Genomic DNA, 16,765 nt, shown 5'->3' with positions numbered 1-16,765 from the left:
ACTTGAACAACCCACCCCTTGTCTCTAACAACTGAAATTAGACACCTTTTAATATATATATATACTAGTCTCTACAGTATTAAATTATAAATATCTTAACAAGCAAACAAAGTTAAAGAAGTTAAGGAAACAAACACAAACAAAACAAAACTAAAACTAGAGAGGATGTTTTTTTTTAGTTTAGTTTTCTTTTCTTTCTTCTTCTTCAAACACTCCACATAACACAGCACATAAACCCCTCCCTCACTCTTTCCCAGGGCTTTGCTTTGTGAGACAATGCTTGCTGCTCTTTTTTTTTTGGGATTTCTTAAAACCTCTGTTAGCTGTCTTCTCAGTCAGGCTGTTCAGTGCTTTTGTGCTACATCTTTATTCAGGCCTAACAATCCACATACTGCAAACATAAAACCACTTGCTCTTTCTTGGAGACATCTGTTGCTTCATTTTCCATAACTGTATACCACTTATCCAAAGTCTCAGAAATATCCTTCACCATTTTAAGACCAATTATTTCCATTATGTCATTTTTGAAAACCTGGACTTGTGAATTTGTCTTGATCCTTTTTCAGCCACTTTGAAATATCAAGATTGCAGTCCACCTCTTCCCTTCAGGGAATATTTTCAGCTTGGTCAGTGTAGATGAGCCGGACTCACCCTTGCGGCGCCTCCTGCTGGTCTCCTCTGGGAATTAGCTCAATTCAGCTCTGGAGTGCCCTCTGCAGGCTGGTGATCCACCTGTCCTCTGGCCCCCATGTTCCTCCCTGGACCTGGTGTCCTTTTACACAGGGTGCTGCCCCCTGGCAGTAACCCCTTTCTCTCAGGATCTCCCCTCCCTGGGAAACCTCCACCCTCTATTCCCACTTTACCTCAGTATATGGCTACTGTCAGTCATTGTCTAGCCCCACACCCTGGGGCAGGCTGCAGTATCAGCCTATTCATCACTGGCAAGGAGGGTTTGGACCTGCTGCCTTGGCCTACCCCTGAGCTGCCCTCTGCAGCCCCCAGTACCAGTTGGCCTTATGCTAGGCCGCAGCCTGGGGCTTTCCAGGCTAGAGCTCCCCAGCTCCTCTGCCTTTTCCCAGCCCTGCTTCACTCAGGTACCCTGTCCAGCTCCCTGCAGCCAGGCCCTTCTCACTCTACAGCTAGAGAGAGACTCTTTTGGGCTTCTGGCTCACAGCCTCTTATAGGGGCCAGCTGGGCCTGATTGGAGCATGGCCACAGCTGAGTCTACTTTCCCCAATCAGCCCAGGCTTCTTGCCCCAGCCACAGCCCTCTCCTGGGCTGTTTTAAGCCCTTCCGGGCAGGAGCAGGGATCCACCCTGTTACACTCAGCATAATGGCCTTGCAGCATAAGTCCTTGTCTGGCAAGATAACGTATGCTACTTAAACAACGAGGAGTCCTTGTGACACTTTAGAGATTAACACATGTATTTGGGCATAAGCTTCTGTGGGCTATAACCCACTTCATCAGATGCATGGAATGAAAAATACAGTATGTAGGTATAAATACATATGAAAAGACGCTACTTAGTATTTCCTTTAGGATCTTCCTGCTTTTGACTTTTTTCTGAGAGTACTATGAATCTAGCATGCCACCGATGCTCCTTGTGGTCTTTTGAGGAATATCAACTGCTTCCTGGTAACACAAAGAAGCTTAGTGCCTTTCAAATTTGTCTCAAGCCTCTTTCCAGTTTCACATAGTCTGGATTCTGTAAGTTTCCGTAAAAGTAGCTTCTGCCTAAAAGCTGCACAGTTATAGAAACAAAAAATACACTTTCACTAGCATCAGAATAATGGAGCCATTGAAAACCACCAAACCAATGAGCAGACAGAACAGCCTCGCTTTCCCAAAATTACACACAGGGCAAACTTAAATCATGAGGTATGCTAACAGTATCAGGCAACTGGCCGTGGATTCCTGTTGCAGGCAATGGCGGAGACAGCTCAGTACTACAACCAGCAGTAGTTGATCCACTTCTGTTAGAAGTTTAATTTCTTCCTGTTTAATCAGCCATGTTTTAAGTGATTTCATTTTAGCACCTTGAAAACAAATACTTTGTTTTTCCACTTTGCTCAGTCGCTACTCACGTAGTAAGAATGGCATAGAATTGCAGAATTAAAAGGAGAAAAAAATCACGCACAATACTGTGGCAAACTGAAACATTTGCATGGAATCTGGTAGTATATAATCACTGCATTCTTTGTTGGACAGTCTAGAATACAGCAGAATTGAGAAAGGCACAGCCTACACTTGACCTGATAATTGCACTGGAAAATGATTGTTTTTGTTTTGCATAAATGACTGCATGGGCTCCTCTCACGCAGAGACTCTGACAAGGAAAAAATGGCAGCCATTTGACACACGCACACACACCCTCCCTCCCCACACCCCAGCATGATGGAACTGCTGTCAGAGCCTGCAGAGGTACAGCCAAAGAATCTTGTTGTCTGGCCTCCCCATTCCCTTTGTGAAAAGAGCATATGGGATGTGAGCAGGTGTAGGGGAAGAACAGCAGAGAAGAATTGGCAGCTGACTAAACTTTTCCCAGGTCTCCCTAGAGAAAAGAAATCAGAAGTCCTCATGCAGAGAAGGACAAAGAACTTCTTTCTGGTAAATTCCCATTTCCTTAAGCCTCACAATGAACTCAAAGAATTATAAACTGTCAAATTTAACTCAAACAATTTTTCCTAAACTGCTTTATTTATGTTTATACACTTTTTTAAAATATATAATTTGACAGATGAAATCCACCAGGGAGCAAATCTATTCATTTAAACACTATAGAATTCACTCTGTAAACACTATCTAAGTATCTATCAACTATCTAAGTACTGAAAACTTGAATCAGGCAGTTTTGAATAGATATCTTTGACAGGGTACGCAGGAAAGAAATAAAACTCACTAAAAATAAGACCAAGGAAAATTATATGGGAAAGTCACATGAGGGGACTGGTGCAACATTCACTGAGCACCAAAAACTGCCATTCAAATTACAGTAGAACCTCAGAGTTACGAACACCTTGGAAATGGAAGTTGTTCATAACTCTGAAATGTTCGTAACGTTGAACAAAATGTTATGGTTGTTCTTTCAAAAAGCTTACAACTGAACATTGACTTAATAGAGCTTTGAAACTTTACTATACAGAAGAAAAATGCTGCTTTCACTTCATTCTTTTAGTAGTTTACATTTAGTGCAGTACTGTACTGTATTTGCTGCCTTTCCCTCCCCCGCCCTCATCTCTGCTGATGCCTGATTGTGTACTTCCAGTTCCAAATGAGGTGTGTGGTTGACTGGTCAGTTCGTAACTCTGGTGTTCATAACTCTGAGGTCCTACTGTAAAGGGAGCTTTGGGTACACAAAGACCACAGAACCAAAACGTAATTAAATGTAATAGATGAAATCAGATTCACTGACGTCAATGGCAAAGCTTCCATTGACTTCAATGGAGGTTAAATTTGACCCAATAGAATTCTGAAACATGATGTGTTATGAAATGTGATATTCAAGGGAATATTTAACATGAATCTGATGTTCCCCAGTTTTGGTGACGTTCACCTTGGAAATGCCTATAAGTAGAGATAGCTTCATATGTCATTTTGCAAATTGCTCTACAAGTCCCTATGATCTTAAGGTGTCTAAGTTGGGCCACCACCTGAGAGAGAAGATTTTCTTTGAGTGGGTGCTCAGCACATTCTGAAAATGGGGACCCTTTAGTCACTTTTGAAAATTCAGTCCCTTGTATACATGTTAAACAAAATCATTATTTGTGTTCACACAAGTTAAAGGAATATCAAATTTTAAAAAGATATGTAAAAGCATATTTTAAAGCTACACACTCCTTATCTGGAAACATTCTTAGATATTGAAGCAACTTACCCTCTGTTTCACTATGTTGCAAAGGTTGTAAAGGCTTCCAGATAAACAAATGAGAGACAAAGTATTTTAACAGTGGAAAATAACTAGAATGACAAATGAATATGCTTACAAAATATGCCTAATATGCTCATTATCAAATTAGGCCTTGGGGTATCTGTGTGATTAACCAAGATAACTTCTGTAGAATTTACAGTTGCCATAATTAATTTTCTGATGAGGTAAAGGTCTGAAGTGACTCTGCAGAATTTTACAAAGTATATAAATGTGCAGTTTTCAATTCTAAATTTTCATTAGTCAGTGCAAATCATCTGACTTACAAGTGACTTCTAAATCCCCTGGTCACTGAGCTGTTATCTGACGTACAGAGATCCAAGACATTAGCAAATATGTCAACCCAGAGTCAGACAGCTCTCATTCACAGATTCAATGGGATTCCCTTTACAACTAGGTCATCACCAGATCTTCTAAAATCCTTGGATGCCTTTGATGCTAGAGAAGATGACATCCTTTTGGTTTCCTATCCAAAGTCTGGTAAAGTTCTGCTTTAAACATTTATTGCGGGGAATTTTAATTGTTTGCTGAACGTTCTGGGTGTAAGCTCACTGAAAAACCTCGTGTGTATGTGAGAGAGCGAGACAGAAAGTGGATGATGTTTAAGTTCAGATTCGAAATATGAAGCTGTATTGAGATGTAAAATGTGAAATTGTGAAAAATCAACGATATTTGTGTAGTGTATTTTGATTTTTTAATTTTAAATAGTCGGCACCTGCCTATAGGTTCCCTTTATTACTAGAAATCAATAGGTAATTTGCTTGTAATAAAATCCATACTGTAAAGATTTGGCTAAAGATTTACTACACTATTATCATTAACTAGTCAGAACTGTATTAAGTAATTTTATGGTGCTTGTCTGTATATTCATTTCTCCACCTCCCTCCCCAAAAATTAAGTCATTGTTACTTTTGAAAATATGTAAACCAACATGTTAGTTTGCCAGCTAGGTGGTGGGTATATACGTTTTATGCTCAAGCTTTATTAGGAAAATTTAGCCATAGTGCTACATTTTAGTTTCTATAAAACTATCTGAATAATATGCACATCTTCTAAAAAGGTTTGTTTTAGTATCAGTGTTACTCAGCACTTTTCCTAGTGGAATTATTTCATTCATCAGCTACAGCTCTAATTCTATAAGCATTTACACACGTGGACTCAACAGAACTGCTCATAGGTGTAAAATTTCTTACATGCCTAAGTGTTGCAGGATCAGAGCTTTAGTTTGAAAACAAGTGAACTACTTCCAAACTCAGACTTTTCCTGTATCAGTATATTTTTCTAGTAATAAATCCTTTTCTCCTCTCTCCCCTTTGTTTCCTTAAAAATAATTGTCTGAAGGCACTCACTGGCTTGCACAAATTATAATGCAGATTTACAGTACCAAAGTCACCCTAACATCACCTATTGAGTTTGGAGACATCTCCAGAGTGGAAGAACTGAACAATCTTTCATCCAAGAGAATCATCCCAACGCACTTGGACTACAACATGTTACCATCAAATTTTAAGGTCAAACAATGCAAGGTAAAATAAGTTGTATTACAACTCTCTCAAATTAAGTATATATTTTATCTTGTCTGGATGTAGCCATTTTTAAACAGACGGTGCTTACAGTATCAAGTTAAAGTGGCAAATTCCTCTCTCAGCCACTCCAGTGTAAATCTGAAATAACTCTTTGGCTTCAGTCGGTTACTCTGAATTTAAACAGAGTAGCATTCCTGTGTTGGCCCTATGTTATTTAAAATTTCATAGTGTAAAATATTTATTGAATCTGATTTGTTTACAGTATTCATTATAATCTAGTCTGACTGCCTGCATGACACAGGCGTTCAAATTTCACGCAGTAATTCTTAAATCACTATTTGTTGGTTGAGCTAGAACATATTAACACATATATGAGTTTCACTGATACAGATAACCTATGATAGAATCATACAGATTTATAATGGCAAAGGCACTGGATATGAATGATGGAAGTGACTTCCCAGCAATTAATCAAAAGCCAATAACTCATCTCTACTTGCTCCACCAGAATTAGATTTATTCCAAAATAGCATGTCAGTAAACAGGTACTATTTTAGCATTGTCATCTTTTAAAATATAATGAGATAACATAGGGCCAACACCTTGCCATCAGACCTTCAACACGGATCTAGTTCAAGACGCAAATTAAACAATGAAATGTCTGAAGCATGCCTCCTCCACTTGCATTACAACCTGCCTGACATCAGTTGTCCTGCAAAACAGTCTTCAGACTACAATGTTTCAGACATTTGTGAGACTGGATTTGAAATGGCCACAGTTATCAAAGCGCCAAATATCCTTATATACTACCATGGAAATTCACTTAGATGTCTTTGAGCATCAGCTACAAATAACTTGATTTAAAAGACAAAACATACAGGAGCCTGAGCATCCTCAAATAACATTAGTAGCAAACAGTTTAACTACATGTAATTAAAAGTTTCTTAATTTTTAAGTATACTTAGACCTACATTCTGCATTTAAACCATGTGCTCAACTCCCAGTGACATCAATGGATCCTGCACATCCAGATGGGGGCGATATATGCCCCTTAACCTGAACTTAAATTTCTGGGTTTGCAGATGAGACTTTATCATAGAAGGACATCTACTTTGTGGGAAAACATGGGTGAGGTAATATATTTTATTGCATGAACTTCTGTGGGTGAGAGAGACAAGTTTTTGAGCCTGAAGAAGAGCTCTGTGTGGCTCAAAAGCTTGTCTCTCACCAACAGGAGTTAGTCCAATAAAAGATATTACCTCACCCACCTTGTGTCTAATATCCTGGGACCCACATGGCCATGACTAAACTGCATACATCTAATTGGTGGCTCAGTTTTAGTCATGGAAAGGCACAAATATATACCAAGAGTGAAAGGCCTTACAATATATACCATTTTTGTTCAGTGCAATGATCAATGGAGCTAGAATTACATCATTAAGTGTAAGGGATACATGCACGTGAAAGAAAGCCATGCAACGACTACCCCACTATCACAATCACACTTCTTTTAAAGAGTCACTTTAAAATTAATTTAATAGTATTTCATCACTCATTTCTCATGCTTATCTGCTAATATGTTTTATTAACCTATGCCTCCAATTATCTTCTTGAAGCTAGTGTATTGCAAAACACTGGAGTTTTATTTCTACTCAAAATTCATAGTTTTTCCCTGCTCTCAGAAATATGAAGTTGATTGTAATGTTCATGATTCCTCAGGAATGTTCTTTAGAATGAACTGCTTGGTAGGACTGTGGAATTTCAGACATGTATAGATTGTTTGCAAAAGAACGTTATAGGCAATGATACCAATTCTACAAACCAAAGGCACGTACTTAAGTAAGGGCTGAAACTAAAGTTTCAGCCACAAATCCAAGTCCTGATAGATCTCTCACACACTCACCCACAGTTTTTGCTTTTCCCCATAGCAATATTGGAGGCTACTGGAAAGATTCAGCTCTGCATCCAAGTTTTGATTTCAAACTCGCAAACTTCATGGTTATTCAGATGCAGGCTTTTGATTCAGGCCCAGTTCTAGTTGGAACCGTTCTCATGGAACAGATCATATGCAGCTTACATGAGAATGACAAGTAGTTAATGTTTTACTCATGGGATTTATTGAAATCATATATTAACTCATGAACTAATATGAAAGCCATCTCTTGCATATATTCCAGTCCACACATGTATAGGAAACCCATATGCAATTGTGAACCAACCACTAATACTGTATTAGCGGAGGCACATATACTTCGAGCTTCTGTCACTGGTTCATTACTGCCCGTTAATCCATCAATTAGTGATTTTCCCCCACAAATACCCTCCTCTACCTTAATGTTGTTTTAACTATAAAGGACATTTGACTGTTGGCTGGAAGATGATCAGTAAAAGAACCCTGACCCATAACCACATGGGGGCTGACATTAGCTAAAAGGCATGTACAAAAACCTCACACCTACGCAAGTGGATCCTCTAAAATAAGAAAGTTATCCTTAGTAATCATAGTGTCTTCTTTTACAGGCCTTCTACATCATCAGAAATCCAAAAGATACTGCAGTTTCCATGTATCACTACTACAGAGATAACCCAAATCTCCCCACCATAGATTCATGGACTGTTTTCCTCGAGCTGTTCTTAAGGGGAGATGGTAAGGATGAGTTTTATCTTTTCTCTCTCTCTTTGGCCTACAAACTTATAACACATGGCAAGAAGTGAGAAATATAAATAAGTGTCAAAAATTCCTTATTTACAGGGCATTTCCCCCCCCTTTTTACAAATCATCCATGTAACTTTACATCAGCGGTACATTTTGTACAAACGAAAGCAAAGAAAACAATTTGTTTACTTAATCACAGTAGTTACTATCCCTTCAGTGTGGTATTTACAGTATTTCCTATAGTTGGAATAGGAAACACCACATGTGCCCCCTTAAATTTAATTACTGCCAGAGATATGTGTTCCTCTTTAAATGGCACTATTCTTTAATGGCCTTATTGCAACATCAGAAACATCATGTACTTCTGGACAACAGTAAATGATTTAGTCAGCGAAGCTTTGTTTAGGCACCAGTCTTGGATAGTGGGTTGATTGCTGCGCTTTTATGATTCCCACTGACTTCAGTGGGTCTGCTCACGGGCCCAGCAAGCTGCCACTACACAGAAGCAGGGCCTTAGATTATTTTCAGGATGAATTCTGCCATCAAAGTTCAACAAGTACAAATAGCACAATCCTGTACGCCAGCCCTCCATACAGACAAGTTAACAGTCCATAGGCCATAAATTCTACCAGAACTGGCATTAGCATTTTTCCCCCCCTGCCAGAAAAACATTTTGCTGCCAACCCTTTCCCAAACAAGTTACTGACCCTTGCTCCATCCTCAAAAACAAGCAAGCAAAATAAAACTGACCTGCTGATTCCTATCCCCACTCTACATTAAAGCAAATTAACACTATCCAAGCTTTTACAAAAACATAGGTAGCTACATGTCCCCCCTAAACAGGGAGTCCCTGTTGATTTGACAGAAAAATATTTTATTCCAGTTTTTGCAACCCCCAGAAGACCAACCACTTTAACTAGCCACAGCTGAGCTTGGATTTCCAGCTTCCTCTTTAGGTTTAGGATTAAAAAAAAAAAAATCTGGAGAGACAGTTAACCTAGTGTTTTTTTCACCAAATGGCAAAGAAAGGGTCTATCACACAACAACTTACCTGAAGATACTGATGTCCCCCTGACTAGAAATCAGCTTATAAGGTGATTTGCAACAGCATCCTCCATTTTAAACATGAGAAAGGAGGAAAAGTGCTTATAAGCTCCCTTTTTAAAGTGGTGGGTATTCTTCTGAGCATGCTCAGCAGAGCTTTCCCTGGTTTCTGAGAGCACACCAGAAAAGAATCAAGTGTTTAAACTGACATATCAGAGAGCATATAAAGCACATTTCCCTTTATTGAGCTGGATGAAGCAAGGTAAATGTTATTCTGAGCCCTATAACTATCAAGCCTGTTTATTCATTACAAATTATATCTTTGTTTTTCATTTATCAGTGTATTTTTTTATTATTTTGCATTCATGACCTGTATTTTTTTCCCCTGGGGCCCTTTATAAATGTGGATGCTTCTTTTTGGCATGTTTGTGCCAGAGATGGATTCAAACAGCAAAATTCAAATCCTGATTTCAACCCACACTGCCAGCCCACACCGGTAGATAGTTTTGCATGGCTGGATCCAAACAAAGGTTTTATTTGTAAGCCTTGACCTATTGAAGTCTCCATCACCCCTCTCCCCTCCAGACTCAACCCGCCCTGTCACAGGGCAGGGTAATCTTGAGCTGCCAGTTCCAAACCCCAAGGACATGGATGAGTCCTTTCTGAGTAGCCGTTTTGATTCTGATGTGGAAGTTAAGATTGTGCTGGTGGTGGTGTTCCCATTATCCATCCCCATTTTCAATGTTTTATTACTCATTTATACCAGTTTGTTACTGCTGGACACATGCTACACAAGAATCAATACAGCAACAAACGGCTGTAGGAAGTTCAAAAGAAACACAAAATGCTACTCATTTGGGGCCTGATCCAAAGCTCACTGAAGTTGGTAGTTTTCCATTGACATCATCAGGCTTTCCTGTGTTCCCTACCCAGCAAAAGCAGGGTAGGGAACACGCTTAAGTGATTTGCAGGGTTTGGGGCCTTATCAGTATCTGTTTTGAGCACCTAATGCTGACGGAATAAAAAGGATCATTTAAAAAATAAATCAAGGTAGCCCATCACTTGTCGATAGCATGGACTATTGTCTTGTAGTACTTTGTGTGTGTTCCTGGAGCGGGGATAAAAACATTAATTCAACCACAAATCAGTTTTTCTACAGATACATGCTAAGGGATCTTCGGGCACCCGTGCAGAGTCCCACTGACTTCAGGACAAGGGTGAAAGCAAAGAGAGTCCTTTCCCTGTCCTGCTGCACATACACAGGGGTCAGCCACAGTTTTGTTGCTTGTGCCCCTAGGCTGGGTCCTGCACTACTGAAGCTAATTTGGCCACTTGTTAATGGAAGCAAATTTGTACCTGCTGATCAGAAGCCCCAAGGGAGTAACAGTTCATAGACCTTTAAGATCAGAAGGGAACAATATGTTCATTAGTCTAACCTCCTGCTTTACACAGGCCATAGAACTTCATTCAGCACCACCAGCAGCATTAGACACACCAAAGGGAGTGGGGATTGCAATATTGCCAACCCCACGTGCTCAAACATCATGAGTCTGGCCCCTCAAAAATCAAGAGATTGGTTTAAAAACCGTAAGATTTAAAAAAAAAATGTTGGATTCTTCTTTTTTGCCATCTGGTTTCTGACAGGGCCGCCCGGGGCGCGGGGGGAGGGATGGGGGCAAGTGAGGCAATTTGCGCCAGGCCCCGGGCCCCAGAGGGGCCCCCACAATATTTTTCAGGGTTCCCCACGAGAGTGAAGGACCCACTGCCAAAGACCCAGAGCTTCTTCCGCTTTTTTTTTTTAAGTGAAAGCTGAGGAGCTCTTGCAATCTCTTGATTTCAAAAAGTGGTGGTGCAATTTAAGAAAAAACAGCAAATATCATGAGACTTGTTATAAAGTCATAGGAGTTGGCAATACGGCGCTGGCTAAGTACCAGTTTAAATATTTTAAATAGTTTAAATTGACACGGTATTCTTCACTTCCTCTCCTAAAATGTTTGAAACATTGCTGTGCACTTATTAACAGCTACTGTGTTTCACTCCAGAGGTGGCTGCATTTTGTGGTGAAGTGATTACTGTCTTCCCAAATGATGGCATTAATACTGCAAACGCGTATTCACATGCTTTTGTAAGTGTATAATGCCATAGATTTCAGTGGGACAACTCACATTTCCTTGCATTTGGATTCAATGTTCAGCTTCAAACGCGTTTCTCAAAAGAATACCTGAATTCCATAACCAGAAGCACATGCAAAAAAAGAAGTTGAACAACTTTATACATTTGGTTTGATCCAGTTAAACAGAAGAAATTGAACCAGTCAAGGGAATATAGTGCACCCTCACTGCATGGCAGGAAGAGAACATTTCTTTTAGTGTATGTTATATAGTTAGAATTATTTGTCAATTAAGTTTATATAAATCCCATTTTGTTTTCCTCACAGTTGTCTGTGGATCCTGGTTTGATCATTTCTTAAGCTGGGAAGAGCATAAAAATGACAGAAACATCTTATTTTTATTCTATGAAGACATGAAGAAGGTAAACATATTTCCCATCTCATGCAGCAGAACAAAGCAAAACAAAGCTGTTGTAAAATTGCATCACTGGAGTTTAAAGAGCAAATTAAAATGAAAGAGGTACAAGGCAGAACAAGTTCATAACACAGACGTACTTAGTATTTGTATTGCACTTTTCATCTTGAAAGGGTTACACGAATATTAGCCTCTTAATTTTATAACATATAAGGTAGGTAGTAAATCCTAATTTCACATATGGACAAACTGAGGTACAGAGTTATTAACTTGCACAAAGCCACAGCACAAATCAGTGTTAGAACCAGGACTAACATTCAGAAGTCCCTACCTGCTATTCCTGTGCACAGACAGCTAGATCACACTGCCAAGCTGTGAAAAACTTCTCTTGTACCAGAATCTTTTGTCTGTTTCTAGTAATACAGAACAGAATTTTCAAAAGAGCTGAAGGGATTTAGGTGCGTATGTCCCATTTAGAGCCTATGGAACTTGAACTCCTAACAAGGCTGGTCAAAATTTTTCCATTGTAACTATTTTTTACACCAGAAAATTGGGGTTTTGACCAAAAAAAAAATGTTGTGGGAAATGTCTGCTCTCCTCAAGAATTTCCAGTTTTGAATTAAAAAACAACCCCCCACCCAAGACAACAAGCTTTAGTTGTCAGGTTTGGGATATTTTGATGAAAAGTCCCAATTTTCCACTGAAAATTTCTATAAAAATGTATTTTTTCATCTTTAGCAATATTTTTCTTGGGGGGAGGAGAAGAAATAGATACCGAACCCGTTCTAGCTCCTAAGCCACTTACGGTTTTCTGAAAATTTCACCCACATACCCCAGTTCAGCAAGATACTCAGCTATATGCCTAACTTTCAGCTCATTAATATTCCTCTTGAAGGCAATGAGAACTACTCCTGCTGAAAGTTAGAGAAATGCTTGACTGCCTTGCTGAACTGATACCAAAATTGGCTATGCAATTTTTTTCAATACATTTAAATAAGAATGTACACACATTGAGCCTGATTATCTTCTCACTTGTATCATTTGCACACGTGTAATTCCAGTGACTTCAATAGAATGACTCCTGATTTACATGGGTGTAAGCGAGAGATGAATCAGGCCTACCTTATAGATACCACGTGTACACAGCAGTTTGACAGTTTTGCTTGAACAGTGTCTTTTGGAAGGAAAAATCTTTGTTGTTTATTTGATTTAGAAATAAAATCTGATATTCTGCTTAGAAAACAAATACTTTACTTTTCAAATATCTCAGGATCTTCCAATGGTTGTGAAGAAAATGAGTGTATTTCTGGGAGTAAACATCAGTGACAGTGAAATCAAAGAAATTTGTGAGAAGTCATCATTCACTGAGATGAAAAGCAACGTAGAAAAAGAAAACAGTGACCCAAATCACACCGTTTGTGCACTCACATCCAATAGGAAGCTGATATTCCGAAAAGGTACGTTGGATGGAACTGGCCCAACAAAATCACATATAAGGCCTGATCCAAATCTTATTGAGGACACTAGTATTTCCTGTGACTTTTTGTGCTTTGGATCATGCCCAGAGAGTGACGAAGGAATTCTTCTTGAATCCATTTCTAGTACGCTTTCTTTCCAGTTTCTTTGGTGGGAATGACTGGCCACACTAGACACAGGGAAGCGTCTAAATTAGAAGTCTAATATTGGTTCGCATGATCATTTAGAACTGAAAGGAAAGATTCATGGGGCTTAACTGTCTCTTTCTTTATCTATATTTCTCTACCTCTGTCCTTCACAAACACTAACATGTACCCTCATTACTGCATGACAAGGTCACTCAGTTTATCAGGAACCACACAAGCACATTCCTTTTGAGAGTGGTTGCGTTAGTGTTTATCTTATATATTACCTGTTGTCTTATTGAAGTGGATATGTTAAAGGATATGCTGACACAATAAAAATGGATGAGTGGGAATCTGTTGATAGTGTAAAGAGATGCATTACTTTAAAATGCTTATACAATTCTAAATCTAGGGTCAAATTTTCAAAAGCACTTAAGTGACTTAGATTCCCCGGTCATTTAAGCACTCCTGGAAATGTTATCCCTAGTCGTTTTAAACAAAAGTACAGCTGGGTCAGAAACTTTTCCTGTCCTGTAAAAATTTTTGAGATTTTGGAATTTTTTTCCCATCCTGAATCCGGACAGAAATTCAAAATCTCAAAGTCTTTCGCAAACTGGAAATCGGGGGGGAATTTTGACTACTTTGTTTTTATTTTTTTTTACTATAATTTACTTACCGTACAAAACAAAGTCATTTTGAACCAGAAATGAATGAAATAAAAAAAAATTCATTATAAATTTCCTGACTAGTTTAACTTAAAAGTGAGATACTATACCTCCCCTGAATCTATTGGCCAATTTTTGAGAGTTGTGTTTTCTTGCTTTTACAAATATTTTTTCTCCTCCCTGTTTGTGTGTAAAAGATGCATGCAAACACAATGGGGAAAGAGCTCCGTGTTCATTACCTCATTTTAGGCAGAGGTCTGTCTACGTGGAGCTCATTGCAGGACTGAGGCCTAATAGAACTGGTCAAAAAATGGGTGAATGGGTGGGGAGATAGAGAAAATTGTGAACGCTTTGCAGATGGATAGGGTGACCAGATAGCAACTGTGAAAAAACAGGACAGGGGGAGGGGGGTAATAGGTACCTATATAAGAAGAAGTCCCAAAAAACAGGACTGTCCCTTTAAAAATAGGACATTTGGTCACCCTACAGATGGATGCACGGGTGGGGAGTTGGTCAAAATCTCAATTTTTTGTAAACTTCCAACCAGCTGAGAAGCTGAGGTGCCTCAAGGGGGCAGCACTGCCAGGTCTTTCCACTGATCAGGAGGGAGTGGTGGCTCAACTGAGACTAGTTTACTGCCCAGGTAGGTGGGGGTGGTTTCACTCAGCATAAGGCCCTGGAGGAGCAGGCTAGATGACCAGGAGCTCTGATTCCCACCAAGAGCACAGGCCTGTCTTGCTATTGTCTAGTCAGAGGTCAGTGATGTATTTATGGGTGGGTTCTATGGAGCAAAAAGTAGTTAAGTGTGTTACATTGCCAGTAATATGTTCTTCCAGTTCCTCCACTCAGCACTGCCAACCCTGAGCATTCAAAAATCATGAGTCAGGCCCCTGAAGGATCAGAAGAGTGGCTTAAAATTAATGAGATAAATAAAAAACCAGTACATTTCGGGTTCTTTATAATGGTCTTCTGTGGTGTTCTGAGGCTTTAAGAGATATCTGAATCACATTTTCAAGCTTTGCTTTGCAGTCTTGAAGGCTACAAATATAGGGTTGTTGGTTTTAAATGAAAGCTAAGATCCTCCCATATTGTATACCTCCAGAAGCTGTGGCATTTAGAAAAACATAGATATTATGAGAGCTGGCAATGCTGACTACTGATCCAGCTTCTCTTCTACTCCTATTCAGACAGTCCTTTGAGATTATTATTTACTATTTCCACTGTATTATAGGTATGCATGGAAATGTGGAAGATGGCCCAGAGAAAAAAGAGTTTTGTAGGCATGTGACTTTAAACTGGAAATTAGGTAGAGCAAGATAAAGTAGTCTGAGGATATAATGGTTATTATGATATGGCAGCTGATAAGCCAGCCTCTTTCCACCAGGAACCTCACCTGAACCTAAGTGTTACTTTATGCTAAGACAAGGTAGCAAAATAATAATAATAAAACAATGCGGGCAAATTTTTGCACTAACAAAACCAGACGATTTAAGAGCACACAGTAAATCATTCTCTGTCCAATAGCAAAGCAGCCTCAGCTGTTCATTTCCCATTTCTCACTCTCCCAGGTGCTGTTGGTGACTGGAAAAACCACTTCACTCCAAAAGAAAACAAAATGTTTGAAGAAATGTTTAATAAGAAGATGAAATTGAGTGAACTGGCAAAACGTATCATATATGAATGCTGACATCAAATGAAGAGTGCTAGTCAGCTGACAACTGAGCGGAAAAACCCAGAGATGTGTTAATATAGTGTTAAAACAATGTTTGTACTTTTGAAGTTACTTTACTGAAAAACAGATCCTGTGTAGTAATTCCTAATAAAATATTAGGAGAAAATCAGATTATAACATTATGGGCTAAGTTTGGGAACAGTACTGATTGAACACCAAAAGGTACTCAGGAATGTTTCTGTAAAAGTTTACTTTAGACATCAATTGACATGTTTCTAATTTTTTTTTACTGTGTGAGAAAAAAGAAAGGGGAATACTAAATTGTAGTTTTAGGAGTCAAAAATAAAGTCTTTCTTAATTGTTAGAAATGGTCCCAAACCCCTTGGAATTTTGAAGATAGAAACATCCTCTCTCCAGACCCTAATACAATTTAAACAAAACAAAAACCTTCAGATGAATTAGCAGCGTAAAGAAGTGTCTAGTTTAAAGGTGCTAGGTTTCAGATTTAAATTTCCATGTCCAAAACCTTTAGATCATATTCAGAACTGGAAGTGGCTGATTTTGTAGTTCTGGTTAAATGCAGTTAAGATTTCAACCCAAGATGGCAGAAACTCACAAGACGTGATCTTGTGAGACTTCCGTCATTTATGAATGAGATCACCGAAGGACAGCTTGCAGAATTTTGATGTATTGAAACTGAACCCTAGCACTGAGTTGGTGTCAAAGCGAAAACTTAGCAAAACCTTAATGGATTCTTGATCTGAATAGTGCCTATTTAGCCCCTCCTGTTTGTAAATTGCACCACTTTAGATTTGTATACTGTAGAAAGTTTCAAAAACATAGTTCTTAAAAATAATTTATTCTGAATTAAGTACTGAACAATGGTCAAAGATTGTGTCATAAATGCAAGTCAAATGTATGCCAATTTGTACATTTACATGATCTGTTCTGGAAACTTTAAAATGTTTTCTGTTACCTTACTTATGAAAAATGTTTTGTTCCATTGTGTTAATTTATAAATTTTGTGAACTAGAACTCAGCAGTTCTATCTGTGTAAATAAACCATTGCACAGTGATAAAGTAAATGTGGAACATTTTATTCCCCCATGAGACTCTTTTTCTCTGAGTCACCTGTCAACCTCCTAGTACA

General features: G+C 38.8%; 1 protein-coding gene across 1 annotated transcript; it reads left to right on the top strand.

Moving 5' to 3' along the window:
* The first annotated feature begins 4,261 nt into the window (after positions 1-4,261).
* LOC120386675 (sulfotransferase 6B1-like) lies at positions 4,262-16,532 on the top strand. Its single transcript, XM_039506215.1, has 6 exons — positions 4,262-4,406; positions 5,268-5,452; positions 7,973-8,099; positions 11,590-11,684; positions 12,948-13,134; positions 15,512-16,532. Exons 1-6 carry the CDS (start codon positions 4,262-4,264, stop codon positions 15,628-15,630), a joined length of 858 nt encoding a protein of 285 aa, XP_039362149.1. The 3' UTR covers positions 15,631-16,532.
* The last annotated feature ends 233 nt before the right edge of the window (positions 16,533-16,765 follow it).

This window comes from Mauremys reevesii, linkage group 1, assembly GCF_016161935.1.
Source record: "Mauremys reevesii isolate NIE-2019 linkage group 1, ASM1616193v1, whole genome shotgun sequence".
NCBI lineage: Eukaryota > Metazoa > Chordata > Testudines > Geoemydidae > Mauremys > Mauremys reevesii.
The sequence above is the reverse complement of the archived record's forward strand: the minus strand, read 5'-3'. Positions and strand labels throughout refer to the sequence as shown.

Excerpts from the sequence above, each read along its gene's own strand:
- LOC120386675 (XM_039506215.1), top strand. The coding sequence starts at position 4,262 with ATGTCAACCCAGAGTCAGACAGCTCTCATTCACAGATTCAATGGGATT. Across the intron at positions 8,100-11,589 it reads GCTGTTCTTAAGGGGAGATG|TTGTCTGTGGATCCTGGTTT; the intron begins GTAAGGATGAGT and ends TTTTCCTCACAG. Across the intron at positions 13,135-15,511 it reads GAAGCTGATATTCCGAAAAG|GTGCTGTTGGTGACTGGAAA; the intron begins GTACGTTGGATG and ends TCACTCTCCCAG.